Source organism: Apaloderma vittatum, unplaced genomic scaffold (assembly GCF_000703405.1).
Source record: "Apaloderma vittatum isolate BGI_N311 unplaced genomic scaffold, ASM70340v1 scaffold436, whole genome shotgun sequence".
NCBI classification, from domain to species: domain Eukaryota; kingdom Metazoa; phylum Chordata; class Aves; order Trogoniformes; family Trogonidae; genus Apaloderma; species Apaloderma vittatum.
The window spans coordinates 155946-176518 of record NW_009721020.1 but is presented as its reverse complement, the minus strand read 5'-3'; the positions used below and the strand labels follow the sequence as shown (position 1 = coordinate 176518).

The window sequence follows — 20573 nt, the reverse complement described above, 5'->3', positions numbered from 1 at the left end:
CTAAAAGCGCTATGCTTAGCCTGAAGAGTTCTGCAGAGCAGTGAAGTACTGTGTGTGAGGGATTATGGGTTATGTGTTTTGCAAGTATTTCTTTTTCTTTTATAATTGGTTTTCACTGATGGAATTTAAAAGCCCTTTGGCAATCTAGATTATAGCAGGGTAGTGCTAATGATATTTTGGAATTTAAAAACTCCCTGCCTTGATTTCTACTTAATGAAGCTTTTGTTGATTTTTGCTATGCTACTAAAATGTCTTTCACGATGTAGTTTATACTTCATATTTACTAATGATGAAAACTAAGTTTTATTGGCATTTTGTGTATTAGTTCAGACATAGTAAAAGTACAGGTATCTCGTTTCATTCTCCTGTGATTCTGCTTATTTTCTAAATGACTTCAAATGCTGCCCTTCTAATGTAGCAAAAAATCAGATATCTAACAAAAGTGTGGACAAGGAAACATTAGGATTAATTATTGTGAAAGTTGTCTGTTCATAACCTGAAGCTGTTGCTTCTTTAAATTTTTAGCAAAAATACAAAGCTTCACTCTTAAGTTGCAGACCACCTTTCAATCAAAGACCTGGTGTTGTATTCTTTGTGTACCTTGTTCTTAGCTCAGATTCATAATAAAAGTACTGTTTGCATTCAGGAGCCCATATTAATACTCATTTCTTAGGTCCTCTCTGCCCAATTTCTGAAAGAGTTGATTAGTACTGTGCAAAGGCATATTGTTACATTGCTTTTATTGTTCCCAGTTAAGAAGCGTCATCCTAATCTGCCTGAAGTTACCCGAATCTTGTGCAAGGGAATAGAATTCAGTCCCTACTGTGGGCCCCAGGACAGAAATGTTTTACATATGCTTTGCGCTACCAGCCCAGGATATGAACTTTGTTTAGCAAGCTCAGTCTTTAAGCCAGCACTGAACTGTAAATCAGTCTGATAAAGCCCTAAGAAGTACAAGGGTTCCCACGGCAGCCCATCATTCAGTGTTTTTCAGGCAAGACTGGGAATAAAGTTTAAATTTTTCATTTGATAGTGTGGTGAAGGATGATTCTACCGATAGCCAGAGATTATTTTCCTCATGTATATACTTGGCCCTTTGTCACTGTTACAAAAATCTGACCGCCATCCAGCTAAAATTACTGAATGCCACTCATACCTTCCTGCTGTATGAATTCAAGAGGGTTTGTTTTGTGTTTTTTTTTTATGCAATACATTCTCCCATCAGGGAGTGTTATTCTGGTTAGAATAGTTCTTCCCTCTTCATGGAAAAGGATTGAGACTTTTTTGTCAGTAGTTCATTCCTGGTTCTGGTAGGGAGACACATCTCAGCTGCACTCAGCTTTGAAGTCTGCATGAATCTGATTTAAGTGAAACTGCAATTTGCTTACATTTAATCTATGTGTCTAACAGGCTTAATTCCTAGAAAAAAATTGTGATGTTGTGTGCTGACAGCTTATTTTGACAGGTGTTAAATGCTTTGCTTGCAGGCCTGAGGGTGTTTGTCAGCTTAAAACATTTGGTTATTGCAAGTTTACGCTCTCAAAATGGAATTTTCTGTGCGCATGGAATGTGTCCTCCATAATTTATTTTTAAAAGCTTTTTGTATTTTCTTATCACAGTTGTTTTTAGGAACCCTTGCTGTAGAGCTGAAGACTTTTAAGTTACTCAAAAGATACAGTGAACTGCATAAAATAATATATGGGTAAAAATGCACTAGGATGACCAAGTTATTTAGCATCCTATAGTACATTTACACAGAATGTGATGAGATTGCCTAATGCAAGAATGTGTGAGATCTAGATGGTATTGGCTTGATAAGTATTTTACACATTTTTATTAGCCTTATTGTGTCTGTTAACATTAACAATATTATTTTGAATTTTTCCCCAGGCACAAAGATGTCATTGTCAGCCAAGGTAAATAAAACCATTTATTTATAAATACTGGATGAGGTTGAAAAGATTTGCGTTTGACTGAATAGTGTTTCCTGTAGATAAATACATTGGGGCAAAGGGATCTAGAGATAAAATAGCAGTAATAATTACTGAAAGAATTCATCTGGCCAAATGTTACTCAAAACTTATATATGGATCTTTGAAATTATCGAGAAGTGCCTCATCAGATTGGATCTTTGGAAAGAACAGAAATTTTTGGTGGGTGGTGGGAGGATTTGTTTTACTTTCGTGAAACAAAAAGCCTTTTTCTGTGATTTTCTCTCTGTGTGTGTACATAGAGAGATTATGAAAACAAAAATCTAAAGTTTTGACCTATGTACCAGTCTTCATCCAAGCAGGTGTTAGCGAGACTTTAGAAATAGTTTTAAGATATTTTATTTCTGTCCCATAACCAGCAAAAATGTCAACTCGTGAAAAAAACAGCCAAGGTAAGAATTAAGCTATGCCCTTTGGTCGTTCTCTAATTTAGCTCTCTCACGAATCTTTTATTTGGCTTTTCAACAAAGAGCATCAGTGCACGATCTCTTAAAAACTTTGAACATTTAAATAAATATTTCAGCTTTCTTATTATGGAAATATGTATGTATATGCACATTGCAGTCTATGTGGAGATTATTTGGGAGTAATCTAAAATAAATTACTACAGGCATAATTTCCTCAGTGAGGAGTGTGTGTTCAAATAAGGTTCTAGAAGTCTTGCATTGTTGCCTAAGATATCAGAATATTAAGAACTGCCAACTAAAAGATTTGTTTTATCTCAGCTTTCTGTCTTGCCAATATTACAACATACACACGCTGATTAGACAAGAATGGAGACTGAAGGTTGTAAGATAGTCTCCTAAAATGAAAAATGAGGCTCTCCTGAAGCATATGTCTTTGCACCGATGAATCTTTGCATTCTGTGGCTACCTGCTGCTGCTGGCTTGTTCAGGCAGGAAAAGGAGCCGTCTATCTGAATGTGGTGGGACGTGACAACAGAAGAAATCCACGTCTCATGCCGCAAAATTAGTCTGCTTTGGTGTCCTGCAAACTGTACTAAAGCATGCAGTTTCAAAACTAAAGCATGTAACCCAAATGCATGCTGTACACAACATGTATCTATGTACAGAAGTTCTGTCTCATGCTTTTTTTGCTGCAGATTAACAAATCCGTAGTCTCCAAAATCAATGCTGTAGACAGGATTACAGTATACGAAGTTTGATTACTGTTATTCTCCTCTGGATTTTCTTTCAAAAACAAAAAACATTCAAGTTTTTTGGAAGTTAATATATGAATTGTAATGAAAGCAAAATCAACTTGAATCCCGCTCCTTTATCTTTTTCTAATTCATAGAGAAATTACAGATTTAAAAATATCCTAAATTGATGCTTATCAAAAGCATCTTCCAAAGATGAGGGGTGAAAGAGGGTGCATAAGAATCAGGAACACAGAAGAAATGTTTCTTTATACCAAGTTGCTTAACACCAGCTGTGAAACAGTTCACATGTGCAGCAATGGTTACTGTAAAAAGAAAACTAATCAGTAATCTCTAGATCAACTGCAATCCAGCTTTGCAAGAAATAATTCTGATATTTAAAGTAGCCTTTCTACCAAGCACGGCTTTTCACAAAACCAAGTTGCATACAGCTAAAATGCCTTCAGTACTAATTCTTTCCTTATGATGTGTTTCTACAATTCTACGTGTTGTGCCAGGAGCGGGCTGTCCTTCAGCTCTCTCTCATCCTGGTAGGTGTAACTTGCGTGGCCTCCATGTGTACCCTGCTATCTATTGTGTTACTCTGCAGGTGATGTGAGCTTTCACTGAACGCTGAGCGGGTGCCTTCCATGTGTGTCATGCCATGGTCTCCTCTGAGCCCAGCTGGTTTGAAAGAGAAATATGGTGCAGATGATAGTGGCCCCATTTATACGAAAGACGGAGAGAAAGTCATGTCATAGAAAATGCATTTACTAACATTTTAAACACACGTAGTGACAAAACATTCTGCCTTTTGTCATGGAAGAAGTTACAAATAGCAGGAATCAGCCTCCAAAGTTTGGAGTTTATTTATATGGACCAGTGAGTGGGGATTTTTATATTTTGTGTGTGTGTAAAACTGTGTTAGGTTTTGCGTTGCGTTTACTGCAGTAACCACCTTTCAGTTACTGTAGTTGCAGAGGGTCCCTCCATCCTTTCCCGCTTAGCAATACTTGCCTGGTTCTCTGTAGTGCAACATCCTGTTCAAGACAGGTGACTTTAGTCTCTTTTGTACTTGATTGTTGCCACATAAATAATCTGATTTCCCATTGACACCTCTACCCACGGGCTTAAGAAAGTTGTAGAGCTGCACAGACAGCTACCATGGTTTCTGGAGGTAAATCCTGTGCATCTAGATGGGGTTGTCCTGGGCAGAGTGGGATAAAGAAGTACCCTTTGCTTGTGCTGCCTGTGCAGAACCTTCGTGTTCTGCAACCCAAAGATGTGAAAAGTTAGAGCTGCTTTAATGCTTCTTTGTGGCTTGCTAGCCTTTGCCTCCAGAGACAAGCACTATCCAGCATGGTGTTAATTAAGTTACAGCAGCTCCCCTGAGCTGCTCATTTCAGTAGGTTGTACATGAAACACAGCATAATGCTTCCAGCATACCTCTTGCACTCACAATTGTGTCCATGTGCTTCCTAGAAACCATGGGGACACTCTTGGGAAGACTACTTGTGTGCCAACTGTCAAGCTTCAAAGGAAATCTACCTAAAAATACTTCAGTGTCTTTATACAAACATAAAATAAGTTTGGAAGCACAGTGAAATTGCAGATTATCATAGCAAAAGGTGTTTGTATGGCATAGTAGGATGGAAGATGACAATTATGTATAGTTTTGAACAAGTACAGTACCACAAAACATAGAGGAATGTGATTTTGTGCATTTAGTTTTTGGAGTCTTGCTTGTCTAGCAGCAGAAGGTACTGCGGTGTTATCTGTGGTGTACCTATCAGTGCACGCTCATTGTGATTTCTGTTGGTAGCATGTATTAGCTACAAAAGTGAAGGACTTGTGGAGCAAGTGAGAATCTTAGATAAGTGGCAGTGGTAAAAGGCATTAGCTTTGATGTCTGAATTGAGTTTGGTGTTGAGTTCCCCCGAGGGTCTGCTACACGTGTCAATGTGAACAAGACCCAGGTGCTTCTCTCCTCCTGCAGCCACCTTACGGGTGGGTCCCCTCTGTTTAGCACCATGCTGAGGCCCTGCGTGGAACCAGTGTTCATCATGACATTCTATCTCAGTACCCAGTTTTGTTCCCTCGGTGTCTTTCGCATTTCAGTTGACTTCCGTCTACTCCCCGTGAAAGTTAGTCCTGAGCTTTATGCGTCTGGGTGTATGCAGAAGCAGATGTAGTACAGACAGGAACACTTACGTGATGCCAGTCCAGTGAGGGAAGTATTGTACAAACTTCCATACATTTGCTGACGAGATTTTTGGATTTCAGGTTTTTGGGTTATTTTTGAACATTTGTTTATCCTTGTAAACCAGGAAAACCTTTTTACAATCAAGTCCAGTGCTAAGGAGGTATTAAAATTCTGTGAAAATCTAATAAAGTTATGGGTGAAAGGAACAGGTGCTTACTACAGCCTTAAAAAGACACTAGCTGAAGTTATTCTTCTAAATTCTTTACCAGCAGGTGTTTATAATTGTCTGTAAAAGTCATCTTGCCTTTCACTTCAGCAGAGACATTTTTTAAGTATTAATCATAAAGTATTCATATTTTTGTACCCAGAAGTTAAAGACCTGGCTTATTTGAAGATAAAAGGTAATTTTTTTTCACTGAGATTCCATGTTCCAGTTTGGTTTTCAGTGATAGCAGCACTGTATATGAATCACTTCTTCACTTATTATAAAGTAATAAGAGACACTTAGACGTTTTCGGATGGCAATAAAAACCATATGTGAAAGAACTAATGAAAAACATTCACTGCATTCCTAAGTTTGTTTCTTTTTAGATTATGCTTTATTACTTTCCAGTACTTTTTCTTCTGTTAGTTTAACTGTGCTATAGTTCTAGCTTCTCAGAACAGGGCAATCACAAAGCACACAATGGAAAAATTTACCCTGCTGACAGAGTGTCATGTCCACTGAGAGTGCAAAATTCAGTAACTACCTTGGATCAGGATTTTCATCAGACACAGCTTTTCTGTCAGATGCTTACTGAAGGTGCTCACACACCTGAGGGCAAATGGAGACCCAGCCTATCTCATTAGTACTGGGCTATTTGCTCTCATTCAGGCATAGTGCATATAATTAAAAAACATAGACTGTCACTGAAAAGAAAAATTGATATTTGGGAGTTTTTATCATGGATTCTTTCTGAAGGCAGGATTATTTTTTTTGTTTAAGCAGGAAGCATTTAGATACGGTCTTATTGACCTTTTTTGTACTCCTTTTTGAATGCATTTTTAAATAAAAAAGCTAGAGCTTAATGTTAAACTTGAATTATTTAAATGCAAATTCTTAATGTCGCCTGCTACATGCAAAAGGTATGATTTACTTATCGATTTCTGTAAAGTTAATGATGAAAGATGTATTAAGAAATCACAAGGCAAAGCTGTATAATCGTTCCAAAGCCAGGCAGGTCTTTCATCTTGTCTGCTTTTTTTTCCACCGTTTGGTTTTGTGTTGCACCAGCACTCAATGGCAACGGTGCGTGTCTGCTTGTCAGGGTCAGGAAGCACTGACATGTAGCTCTGCGTGAGCGATGGCAGACCTGTAGCCACTTTTTAATGCCGCCGTTACTTAGAATGTAATGTTGTGGGCATGGTGGCTGAATTTGGTTGTATTCATCTCTGAGCTGTTAGCACTAGTTTAAATTAGAAACAGGCTTCTAAGCCTTTGTCCTTCAGGTTAGTGGTCCTACAGATTTCTTGGACACAGGCCTTAAAGCAGAAAGCTTGTGGGAAAGAAGCTATTTGTAGTATTAAAAAGCATAACTTCACTGGTCAAGCAACTAGAAGGTGAAGACAGATTAATAAATGTACTCTGGATGTGGTAGTTTATTGTATATTATTAGAGAGTTCTGCTTGGCCAAGCTAGTTGGAGTCTTTGAAGGTTTTTCATTTGCTCATAATTCACTTTAAGGGTAAGATTCAGATGCTAAACACAAGCAGAACTGTGCTGAGGATTTAGTTGCATCAGTCCACATTGCTTTTTCAAACTAGATGAGGTGGGACCTCTAGAAAAATAGTCAATAATAATTTGCAAGATAAGATTAATTGTAATGATTCCTTAAGAATTAGACTTATAATCATGTCAGTAAACCGATAATTTGGTTATTTATTCACTATTATCTACTCTCTGTGTGTATATATTCTACTGTGTGCTCATTAGGCTTTCCATTATGCTAGCTGAAGAGCAGTTAATTACAGGACAGACTTGTGGGACTACCTCAGGGTCTGTCTAAATAAAGAGGAATAGTGTGATATAAAATATATCTAATAATTTGTCTAGTTTTGTTGAAGAAATCAGTAATTTTGAACAAAGGCTTCTCACATGCTTCTAGGAAACTACTGTGTATTTCTTGATGATCTCATTTTAAGGCATGTTTTTTGAAAACCAGGAGGATTTTGGGTTGTGTGTGTCACTGCGGATTTCTGAAGGATCTGAACAGTAGCTTTTATGTCTGTAGATACTTCTGAGATAAGCTACAAAGACTTCTTTGATCTTTTTTTTCCCTCTCTCTTTCAGCTTCTATTATTTTTATTCTTAGGGGAATATGGGAGGTTTTCAGAGGGAAATAATATGTTTCAGAGAAAATGGTAGATTTCCTAAGCATCGTTATACACGTCTTTCAATGCTGACTTCATGGAAGCACTAATTTCAGCTTTTCAGATGTTTTGTATTGACATATCTTTGCTGCCTGTTATCACCTGTGGTCTTCATTGGTTTTACCTTCCAGCTTGCTTCCCCTGAACTGCTGGGCTTTAAAATTTCTTCCAAAAGCATAGTTTGAAATTAAATTTTACTGTTATCTTTGTGCTGCTGATTTTTTGGGGGGTGATTTGTTGGTGTTTTTCTCTGTGTAAGAAAAGCTTGTGGTTTTTTTTTCTTGTATAAGAGAAGCTTATTTATGTTAATGGAGATTTCCTTTCGATACAAGGAGGCTTTGCAGATGATTTTCAGCCAATATCTACCGTTTGTCTACAATTTTTTTTATTTGCCCCTAGTTTTAGTCCTGGATTCTTGCTATTGCATGCTTTACCAACAGTCCCCTTGAATGCAAGGTAAGTGTGCTGGCTTACAGCAATTGTCAGTCAAGAAGATGCACTTATTTCCTTGAAGTTTCAGGTAGGCTTCTAGGGTTCCCTCTCGGTAGCAGCACCTTCTTTCTTCAACATATTTATTCCTCTTTTCTCTAGCAGGCTGTTCAAAGAACCCACGGTGGATACTCTGGTTGCTAACATCTGCCTTCAACCTGTTGTGACCTCTTTGGCTTAGTGTTTACGCTAATGAACTTAACACAGGAAAGTACCAATGACATGAAGCTGAGAGACCAAACTGAGATGGTGGAAGCTGAAATTTTAATACATTAAGACCTAGATGTTCCTGAGGCCTGGATTAGTATAAAACAAAATTAAATTATTCAGTGTGAAAGATCACACATCCAAGAGTTGCTAGCAACATTTTAGCTATAAATAAGATTTCTGCCCGAATTAAATAGTGAGGAAAAGGACTCTAATGTTCTAGTTAATCGTAAAAAGATTAAACCACAAATGCAATCCCAGGATGTAGCAAAAGTAATTCCAACAGAAATACGCAGCCTTATGGAAAATGTTAATGTGTCAAAACCCTGGTAGGTTCTTCCCTAACACGGCATACAATTATGGCCACCCACAATCATAAAAGGTGGTGTGGAGACAGACTGAAAGTTTGTCAAGCAAAAAGAGAGTTAGAGCTGCATGTTTTTATTTTTGCAAAGTGAAGGCTGAGAGGACAAAGGACGATTGCTGTTTTCATGCTCGCCTGATGCGCTTTGAGACAGCAGATGGGCAGACCTGTGCTGAAGTTAATAGCCACGCTGTCTGTCACGCACAGAAAACAAACAACCTGGCAATGCTCTATGGTCACCTGGAAATTGAGAGGTTCGTAACCATTAGAAGGGGGTTTTTGGATGGCATTCCAAAATGAAGAGGGTGTGTTTGTCCTAAGTGAATTCTGCAGTGTCCTGATCAGTGTAAAAACCTAGACTAATGCAGGCAGAGACAGGGCACCGCAGAGCATGTTCTGTATCCATGAGGCTGGGCTAGAATGGGCTCAGCTGTAATGTTCCTGCAGCTCATGACATGGGCTCGCTGCAGGGTCTCATCGCTCGTCAGCACTCAAACCCACCTGTAGCTGAGCCCTCACCAGGTCACTGGGCTCTGTCTTTGTGTCACTCTTCCTGAGTGATGTTTTGTGTCCCTTTGTCTGACTGGGGCCATGATGTAGTCAGATCAAGTGTTCCTGCATCTTTGGGGCTGAGTTAACAATTTCACCAGACTTCTGGGGATCCTGCAGAGAGCTGAGACCTGCATGGAGTGTGCTTGGGTCTAGCACACCCAGAGGGCTCCCACATGAGGCTAATAAGCCTGAGCCGATCCTGGGAGCAAAAGAATCGGGAGTGCTGGTCCTGTGTCCTCTGGCATTTGTGCAAAGAGATTGTTGAGGCTTCAGTGGTGAATTATTGTGGAGCCAAGTAGAGTTTGGCACGAGCTGTGAATGTGAGCACAAAGCTGCACGAAAGCAGACCTAGCTGTTCCCAGTGAAGAGCTGGCCCCCGAAGCCGGAGCACTGCATCCACTTTCCCCTGCCTTTTGTAGCAACCGTGGGCCCGAGCTACACCTTTTTGTGTAGCGTGGATAATCCATGGCACCTGGAAGTGCTACCTGAAGAGCTTCAAGTGTACTTTAGGTTGGTTTGATCCATATTTGAAAGGTTTTATAGGACGTCTTCAGTTGCAGATGAATTAATTTAGCAAGCGCCAAGGTCCTTTCAGGTATGCCCTTGTGCCCCTAAATACCCAGCCTTACAAATGCTTCTGCACAGTGAGCAGTGGGGTCTGAACACCTCTTTATGTGAGATAGAGAATTTTTACTTTCATATTTACTGTTTTCAGGCTGATAAATACCACAGTTTTGGAGGATTTTTTGTTTGTTGGGTTTTTCTCTCCCCTAGTCTCTTTGAAACTTCTGACTTTTCATGTACCCCTGTACCCCTTTACCTGCATATCTGTTATGAGATGACCGGGTCTCTCTTCTTGCAAAAGCTCAAATGATGGAGAAAAAGAATCTTGACATACTGCTTTGTACTTAGAATTACTGAGAATACAGGAGAGAAAAAGATAGTCTGATGCTCCTGAGCATTCAGTTGAGCCAGTATGCTATGGAAGAGTTAAATCACTGATTTTCTTAACTTGCAAATACAAGAACTTAGCCTCAGGCAATTAGTTGCTGTTTGGGAATGGTTTTGTTGATATGCTGCCATCCTCTCTAGTATTTCAAAAGATTTTTACATTAATATTATATCTGCCCTACAGGTTATTCAGACAAAAGGAAATTTACAGTCTTAGACAAAAATCTTTCAGAGGGTTGTCTCTTTTTTTAATCCTTCCTATTCTGTAGGGAGAGGCTTAATCAAGTTGTGCCTAGCCTATGTGTCTCTAGCAAGCATGTTAAGTATGTATCTTCAAAGGTAATCTTGAATAACATGCAGCTAGGTAATAAAAGCAAAAAATGTTAATTCTTTAATGGGAAACTTCAGAGAGCTAATTTGTATCTGAATGCCGTGGAGATATCTTTTCCCTGAGCTCCAGGAAAGTCTCCTTTCTGGCCAAAGACCTGACTGAATTCCTCTTGGACTCTTCATCTCTCTCATCTGCAGAGTCTGACAGGTGCAACCGCCTCCGTCCGTATGAATCTCAGTTGCAGCTTGTCTCCACTGTTCTAAGCAGCAATGAGAAATTTGATCCTAAATTTGTGGTGTCATTTTGCACTGATCTTGTGGAAGCAGAAGTGTCAAGCTCAGTGCGAAATCAAGAATTTGACTTGCACGAATGAGTGGTCTTTTCTAAATACCCTCAGGCTACGCTGTTTTAATTCATAACAGCGTGAGCATCAGATTTTAGTAGAAGGGTCATTATTAGTACATTACTCTTGGTTTTGACAAATATTGTTTTATCTCTGTAAAATACATATTATAAAAATATTTTTGTGGAAAAATGAGACATTACCTAAACATTTGTGTAAAACTACTGACAACACGGATCTTTAGCTTTTCTCAGCAATGCAATTAAGCAGCATATATTTGGTAAAATAACCATTGTTTCTAATTTAGCTATTGGGAAGTGATTTCCTTTATTCTTTGATATTTGATCTGAAACAAGTTTTCTGCTGTTGTCAGTGGACGGACTCACAGGTTTCTCATTCAAAGGAGCTGTATGTACTCCTGGAAGCGTGACAACTGTTTTTCATCCTCTCAATATTTGTTCCTTTGACACTGGACTTAAATGGCTCAACTTTCTTTGTATTAATATTTTAAATAAGGAATAATCTTTGTGTCAGTTTCACATTACTCAATCATTGTGATTTCTGGTCAGGAGTTACCTTTTTGAGTCTGTGAATTTTTGGACTAGCTTTCAGTTTTATTTGGACTATTGTAGGAGAATTCCCTGCTTTTGCCTCCACTGCACAGTAAACCTACTATCAGGATCTAAAGCAACACAGAAATCAAGTACAATGAATTCTTGGTCTCAGGAGGTTGACTTCGGTACACTAAAAGTGGCAAAGGAGTCACACTAATTATATCTGTTCAGGGTAAATATTATAAACTGTGATCTATTTGGTAAATTTCATAAACTAATTTGATAAACTGTGATCAGTTTGATCAAAACATATTAAAACTTAAGCATCAAGAAATCAAACTACAATGTGGAAAACCAAAAGTTACTGACAAATTAAGCCATATGTCTCGTGAAATCTTTAGAGTGATTGTCATGCATGTAGTAGAATACTTTTAACTAACTTACATTCAGGTGCATGAATTCATTGACTCAGTTCAGTTTGAGCGATGCTGTGACAAATGATGTTAAAACCACACAAGATCATAGGTAGTTTGTTCTCTGGCTAGGAGTTCCTGAATATATCACATGATTTGGTGACCACAGATTTTTCCTCTATGTGTCAATGCTGTCCAAAGTCATTGGTGTGTGCCAGGATCAGCACTGCTGTATTCAAAGCCAGTGCTTTCTGCTGTTTTCAGATACGGGGTGGTATGCTACAGAATTTCACACAACTCTGATAAAATCTTCTGTGATCAGAGGCACTTTTTAAATAACCTGGAATATTCACCACATTTTTTCATTAGACTGATGATTGTTGGTCATCTGTCTTGATAGCTGTAAAAGAAATACCTTGAGTATCAAGAATTCATTTGCAAACTGTGTGCACAACTGCTTTGTCTTTGGTGGATGAGAGTAATTACAGGCTTTTCCTGTCTTGTTCTCTTTAGATTACAGTAAGACAAAGTATGTTTCTGCAGTCTGTATGCTAGGGGTATATTTCAAATTCAGAGAAATGTAGAAACCCTGTCTCCAGGTTGGTCTTGCTCACAAGTTTGATTATTTCTTGATCTCTGCATCTTCTAAAATGAGACTATTTCGGAGTATACATTGCTTTTGCTGTCACTGAAATTACCTGCTTTCTATTGCCTTTTTAGATCTCCAAGTTTGATTTGAGTTGTTAAGTTCTAAGTGTGTGGGAATAAGTCTGAGTTTCTTGTTATTTCAATTTTATGTGTTTCGGGGAACCCAAGACATAGAGTGTGCATTCATACAGTCTGAATAATAATCTTATGCTTCATTGGGAAATATTTATGTGGAACTCTGTCTCATATTTGTCTTTTGAATGAAATACAAAAGTAATTGGTTAAAGATCTTTATTTTAGAGCCCAGTATTCGTTGCATCAAATGCAATTAGATAGTTCTTAATATACTGCATTGCTAATTCACAGCTGTTCTTTTACTGTAGTCATACTGAACTACTTACATTTTAGTTTGAAACTCTCAGTTCCCTCTATCTGCTGTGATTTTCAAAACCCTACTCAAAATATACTGGAGTTTCAAATTCACAGCAGAATACTATATTACTTCAGGTTTGTGATACTAAGTTACATCAACAGTGGATATGAATTAGTAAAGAAGTAGAAGAGTGATAAAAAGTTACCATTTTGTTGATGCAAAATCAGGGAAATACTTGAGTCTTTGTCATCAGTGCTTTTCAAAATGAAACTCCTGGGTCAGCAGTTTTGGAGGCTGGCACTGGGGTTTGTGGATTTGAGGCCTGATTTAACCATAGCTAAACAGCACTAGAGTCCTGGTTTTGCTGTGTGAGTAGGGTTCAAAGGCTTTTAAAACTCTCCAATGGTCTTCTGAAGTTAGAAAATTATTATTGTCGTAGTGTGGAGGGAAGATTCCTGCAGGGCGCCTAATATACTACTTGCAATCACATATTCCTTAAATCCCACTGATTTACCTTCCAACCACTAGCTAATGTGTTTGACCAAGCCACTGAGCTACTCTGTAATTAGATTTCTCCAGTGGAAAATAACTTCATGTTCTTTTGAAAAGGAACTCCGAAAGGCTTATGAAGTGCTCAAGATGCCCCGACAGAGATAAGCATGTACGTTGTCACAGCTGTAGACAGTGTTACAGCTGCAGTTATCAGGAGCTGTTGCTTCTTTCCGTTCTTCAGGATACGATGAATATGCAGTAGCGTGTAAAGACTGGACTAGGCAAAACCCGGAGCAATCAAGTCTGATCTCGTGGCTGAGACTGCTTTGAGCCAGAGGTTGGGCTTAAAGACTTCCTGAGGTCCTCTTCTACCTGAAATACTTTATCCTGTGTTTCTATGACTACTTATTTATTCAATTTCAGATTTTAGTTGGAATTTAAAGTTTGCTTTTGTAATTTAATTTGCATGTCTAAAATATTACATGCTCTGTTCTATCACAAATGCAACTAACGCTGTGTGTACGTGTGTGTTTTAGTGTTCTGTTTAAAAAAAATAAAAAATCTGAGCCTTTACCCAGCTCACATTTAAAAAATAATTTTCGTATCACAAGTGTTACTTCCATCACCATGCTTATTACTGTTCTCTTTTGTGCTTATTTCTTGTGTAAACTTGCCACATGATTAATACGCTTTTTTGTTTCAACAGAGGGTGAATATATCAAGATGTTCATGCGAGGCCGACCAATCACAATGTTCATTCCTTCTGACGTAGAAAACTATGATGATATTAGGACGGAGCTGCCTCCTGAAAAGTTAAAACTGGAGTGGGTGTATCCTTGATATCAGGAACTACTTGCTGTTCCCTTTTTGTCTTTCGGGTTTTTTCCCCTGTGCAATCTGTTCTTGTGATTTCTCTGTTCTTAAAAGTGGGGAAAAAAAGTTCAATTTAACCTAACGAGAAATGGTTTGTAGCTGCTATATAGTGCAACTTCAAGCTGAAAAATATGCACGCCCAGAAAAGCCATCCTTCTGGGTTTTTTCTGCTGTTGAAACTAACCGCACTTTATTTTTAGTGTGAAAGTGTCTTTGGAGAGTTACAGTTTCAAAAATGTCCCCCTCTGCTCCACGCCTCTCCCTCGCCAGTATTAATGCAAGTTCTGTGTTCAGGAACATTGTTTGTTTTCTGTCTCTGCTTGGTTTTAGGAGGTTTTTGAGCTATGGAAGATCTTGAATTTCTCATTGTCCTTCCCTGGGGAGCAAGGATTGCAGAAGCAGCCATCCTTTGCACTACTGCATTTCAGCTCCACAGAGAAGGGGTTAATTTCTTGGAATTTAGTTTGCATTAAATGCACTAAATAAATAGATCATTTGATGAATGGAGTCGGTGTGTAGGTGAGGGCAGTTCTCCAGCCTTAGTAGATCAGATGTTAAGTTCATTATAAGAGATGTGCTTTTGCACAAGTTTGTGTCTTCCTGTCATTCCACTCCCTCCCATATCTCTGCAGGTTCTTCCAGTAAGCTGTGATTGCAAGTAATTTTCATAGTATTTCAGTAAAATAACATGTCTAGGCAGCACTTGAGTTGGTATAATAATCTCAAGTTTGATCCTTCTGATGTTACTGAAAGCAGGAAGGTTTTTAGCAGTGTTGATGTTACACTGTCCTGTGTACATGCAGAGGCTGCCTGCACCTCTCTCTCTGACTAAAGCATACATATATTTTAAGCCACCCCTTGATATTCATTTCAATTAGGAAAGAAGATTTCTTTATTATTTTTCCTGCCTTTATTAAATAATAGATGTACTTGGTCATGAAGAGCAGCTGTGAAGCTCATGTCCTCTGAGCTTTTCAGTGAGAGTTTGGAAGCTTAGACCATAAAGGGAGAATAGTTTTGGATTAAAAGCCTGGCTGGAAGGAAAGCAGTGGTGCCCAGCTTTCCTTCCTGCTGTCACAGCTTTTGGATGTTGATGCTGGCACTGATGTAACTGTGGAATGAATTGGTTCAGTCACTGATCTGGCTGAAATGTCTTTTTTTCAGCGTTAACTTTCAGCAGGGTCAGCTCATTAATTTAACTTACCCCACAAACATGCAAGGGCTAGAACTAGCATACTGGAGGAAGATTGGATCTGCTTTTTCAGCAGCAGTGAGCACTGGACTGATGAAAACTGATCATGAAATCACACCCTCAGTTAAGTAGGTGCAAATCTGGGTGTGGATGCACTTATTTAATGTCCAAGGACCTTAAGTTCACGTTAAACCAGTTTCCTACTGAGGGCTAATTAAAGTGAAATAAATCCAGTCTAAACAGTCTGTCCATATGTTTTTGGAATCTGTTTAAGGAAATATCATCCTAAATCAGACCAGTATATTTATGACTGTTAGAGTATCTTATGGATATGATGGGGAGGAAAGGAGGGAAGAGTCAGTGAAACTTGTGAAGGCCCAATATTGACCTCTAAGAAGTTCTGCAAAATTGCTTTTCACTTTTGGAGACAGGAAGATACAGCAGCAGAATATACTTGTACTTGCAAAGCTTTAGCAAGAGGAAGAAATGTGCAAGCCACACATGGGGGCAGTGATTCACAGAAAATTTTAGTAATGAACAGTGCTTTGCAACTGGAAGGTCTGTGGAGTATTGAGCTCTGCTCAATCTGTTTTATTTTTAACATCTCTAATTCTCTGACATTCTGAGTAGTTTTTATAATTGGATTTTCATTTTATGTTACTGATTTGGAAGATGCTGGTGTAGGGCAAGAACAGAGTTCCTTTGGACATTAGGGGAAATTTCTTTACCAAAAGTGTAGTTAAGAATTTGATTGGGTTGCCCAGGGAGGTGGTGGAGGCACCATCCATGGAGGTCTTTAAAAGACATGTAGACGTGCTTAGTGACACGGTTTAGTGGTGGACTTGGCAGTCTTAGGTTAATAGTTGGAAGGTCTTTTCCAACCCAAACAATTCTGTGATTCTTGGGGTGGGGTTTTTTTTTTGTTTTATTTTGGGGTGGTTTTGGTTTATTGGGCTTTTTTTTAATTGATTTGCGAGAGGAGTGCACTTTTTAAATTAACTGTGTCCTGCAAGTGTAGTCGACTGCTGATAGCTATACTGTAGATTCCACGTAACACACTTAGCTTTCGTCTGCCCTGGAGATAATAACTGTCAGCTGACAAAATACCTAAACTGTTTGGCAAGATAAAGAAGCTCATGGGGAAGTCTGAGCTCTTGACTGTGTCTGGTTCCTGAGTGATTTCATTTAAATTTAATAATTTAGTTTGAGTAACTCTGCTTTGTAGTGCAATCTTTCCTGCAGCAGTTCAGAACTGGTTAAAGCATATCTGACATTCCTAGTAATAATGAATTGAGCTTATTTAGTAGCTACAGAGGTCACAGACAGTGCTGCTGCTGACATGCAGTGATTTTATAGACTCTTTTCTCCCAATGTACAGTAGCTCAGTTTCTGGAGGGTGTTTCTGACTCCATTTTATTAAATTATTTTTAGGACTCATGCTCTTCTTTCTAAGAATAATGGAAACCAGCTGTAAATGAACTACTCTGCTGTACAGTGAATCACTTTTCATGAGGGCCATCACTATTTTAGACAATTAAAAAACAAAAAAAAAGCCCCAAAACTAAAAGCTCTTAAGCATATCAAATGTTGTGGTAAAGCAGTTCTTGTAATTGGTGAGAAACACTCGCAGTATGAAGAGAACTATATTTGAATTTCCCTGGTTGAAGCATTGGTCTCAGTGAAAGATTACCATTGAAATTTAGTGGAAATTAAGCATCGAAGTTGTGTCACCCCTTTTTCTGTAGAAAAGAGGCAGTCAGTTATGGTATTGACAGATCTACTGCTTTGTTCTGACTGTGTGGAAAAGGAAAGAACTGCTGTGAAGCAACAACCCCTCTCATTTTCTCTCAAGATAGTCTGGTATGGAAAATGAAGGAAGTAAAAAATTTCTCCCGCAAAACAGGTTGTTCCTTTAGAGGATCCTAAAAAACATACTTGTAGAAAATGCAGCTGCTCTTTGATACTTTACCCTGTAGTAGGGTAAAGGAAAGGAATGGACTGAGAAATAATAACCATCTTTTGCAGCCTCGTGAGTGCCAAAGCTCAGTGATGGGTGCCAAAATATTTAGCCTTAGCTCTGCATGGTAGATTCTGCTGTGGAAAGGCTTGTTTGTGTAAATTATTAATACTTTTCAGGGATGAATGTTCAAAGATGTCAATCTTACTAAATGCTTATCAATACGCTCCCTGTTGTATACAGCAGATTAACAAGATCTGTCTCTTCCGAGAAGATATTTAGAGCAGCATTCTTCAGGATAAAAAAAATATTTTCATTGGTTTGTAACCCATCATTTTTCAAAGTTCAGTGGTCTGGTTGTTTTGATTTGGTTTGTTATTTTTTATAAAAGGCCATTCTGGAGTTTCTTTTTGTTCCATCAGTGTTTAAAAGAAGAAGAAAGAGGAAGAATTTAGTGGGAAAGTAGATCGTGATGGAGGAGAAAGCAGACGCATCCTTTCTTTTTATTTTTTTTTCTGCCCTCAGCATAGTGTTCTATCAGCATTTCTCTTGATATCATTTGCTAAGCAAGACAGTGAATAATCTCTGCTTCAGAGGAGCGATTATGTTCTTCTGTAACAAATGGAAGACAGCAAGATGTAACTACTGGGGTTTTTTTCCATACACTTAAGAGATTTAATTGACAGCTGGATGTGGTGTATGTCCTTGAACCGTTGTTTAGTTAGAGCATGTGTTTAATTTTGTAAGTGTTCCTGGTATATAGCAGTCCTGTGGTTTGGTGGGACTGCGCAAGAGGAAAGGGAGTGTGGTTGGGGATTTTTTGGGGTGGAGGGTGTCATTGGAAGGGGTGTGGTGGTATTTTTGGTAGAAAGGTAGCCACGCTGTCAGTTCAGGAGATGTCAGCTTAGATCCTCCTAAACTTGGACTACTGCACCTACTTTTATTTATGAGAAAGGGCCAGCTTCATCCATCCAGCTTTCTCCGTGTGGGTCTCTGACTTTAGTTTATTTACCTGATTAACTAGGACCCAAGGCTGGAATCCTTTAGCTAAAGTTGCTTAATATATTTCCCATGTTTTCCTTGCTGTTGCAGGTGTATTAGTTGGCACTGAAGTGCAGAACTCTCTGAAGTGCAGGACATAACAAGAAAGTTATATTTTTGGAGGCTACAGAGCTACTGTTAAAGTCTGAGTTATGATGTTAACTGTACCTAGTGACACTGCAAACTGAAATGTAGACAGAGACATTAATAGTCGAGATGAAGGAAATTGTACCTGTTTCAAAGAAATGACAGGTTGTAATAACATTTGATCAGTGCTAACCAAAGCTGGTTTGCAGTGTGTAAAACTTCTGAATGTCATTAGAAATCATGCAGGCTTCCTACAAAAATCATCTCTTTTATATATTTTGAGTAGATCTGGGTAGAATATTTTTTACTGTGTCACTTCCTTTTGAGTTTTGCTTGCTTAAAAAATACTCTATAACAGTCTGAAGAAATATTTCCTGAACTTGGCAGCTGCTGTGCAGAGAGGCATTAAGAATTTTCACACACTTGTTTTAAAAAGCCAAATGGTGCCTGGGGTGCAGATGCACAGCTCTTTTGCTGTAAAAAATGTTAAATCAGAACAGTGAGCCCTCCTGTTACCTAATGAAACTCCACAGGAAGTTTTTTGTAAAATGGCAACACTGTATTTGTTTAATTTCAGTGTGCCTTGTGTATTTTATCTTTAACATCAATGAGCATCACTTTTAAAGGGGTTTGGTTTTAAACTGTATTACTGAAATTATGCTATAGTTTCAGATGATAAACAAAAATTGCATTTGCTGACATGAAAGCTCCCCAGAAATCCTTTAGAGGGAGGAAAAAAAAAAAAGTTCCTTATTTGTTTTCTAGTGCACACTGATCATGAAACCCTTGACTTGAAAAAAAAAATATAGATATGGGTATCGTGGAAGAGACTGTCGAGCCAATGTTTACCTCCTTCCTACCGGAGAAATTGTATATTTCATAGCATCGGTGGTGGTACTATTTAACTATGAGGAGAGAACTCAGCGACACTACTTGGGTCATACAGACTGTGTTAAATGGTTAGTATATAACATTTGCATGTACGTATGTATGTCATAATGAAAAAATGTATATTTTTTTTATTCTTTCCTGCCATATGTATGAGCTCATTAATGTCACCATAATTGTAGTCATTTTCTGTTTCATCAGTTTCAGTAGATTTCTCTTTAGTAAACACTGCACAAATGATTTTTGTGCTAGAGCAGTCCATGCTAGTTTAGGAACTCTGGCAGGGAAAGTGAAGCCAACCTCATTGTGGGTGAAAGGCAGCTGCTGAGTTTATGATGTGAGTCTGAAGAGCAGTGCACATAATGTAATGGTGAGCATAAGCTCCCCACTGTACCTGAATGGAGAAGAGTTGCCATCTAAACCAGTTTTCTCCTGGCTGTGCTTTTGATAGCTCTAATTGCTTCCTCTGGGAGGAATGCTGTCAGGCTTGTCTTCTTCACTTCCATTCAAGAAAAAATAGACTGGCTTGTAAATATTTTTGGTGTCCGTCATTCTGACCTCTTCAGGCTCCCCGTTTCCTATTTCAATGGCTTTCTTCGCCTCTGTAATTTTACAGAGAAAGCAAATAAGAAAGTCAGTCAAAAAGTTGCTAGGAATAAGAGGATGTGCACTCTGAAATCTTGTTTTTTCACATCAGCTCCAAGCAAAAGGTAATAAGCAAAAGCAGGGTTTTTTTCTTACACTAGTGATGCACAATACTGGAGAACTTCATTAGTATAATTACATCACTAGCCCATTTCACATGGCAGTAGTCCCTGACTCCTGGGTGCACAAGCCCTTGGCCAACTTTTCAACTGTTTTTTTCCCCAGGTTCATGCTTGTCTTAGGCATAAATAAGCTGCGATGTTTATAAATACGGCATGTAACTACGTTTAGGAAGCTCATCATGAGAGAATGAATATTTTATTACAGTGGGCTCCCGATAATAGTGCAAACCTTACATTTGTCGGAGCACGTGTGGAGGTGGCTCTTCTGGCACTCCTGGTTGTGTGCCAGCAGCCATCGTGAGATCTCGAT

At 38.6% G+C, this 20573-nt stretch overlaps 1 protein-coding gene across 1 annotated transcript in view; it reads left to right on the top strand.

The window, feature by feature from the left end:
- EML4 (echinoderm microtubule associated protein like 4) overlaps positions 1 to 20573 on the top strand; it is a gene marked incomplete at its 5' end in the record, with an annotated part of 89498 nt that overhangs the window by 38841 nt on the left and 30084 nt on the right. The window contains 4 exons of the mRNA XM_009871190.1: positions 1891 to 1916; positions 2351 to 2383; positions 14165 to 14288; positions 19418 to 19567. Of these exons, the coding sequence (XP_009869492.1) occupies positions 1891 to 1916; positions 2351 to 2383; positions 14165 to 14288; positions 19418 to 19567 (333 nt within the window). The remainder of the gene's footprint in view (positions 1 to 1890; positions 1917 to 2350; positions 2384 to 14164; positions 14289 to 19417; positions 19568 to 20573) is intronic.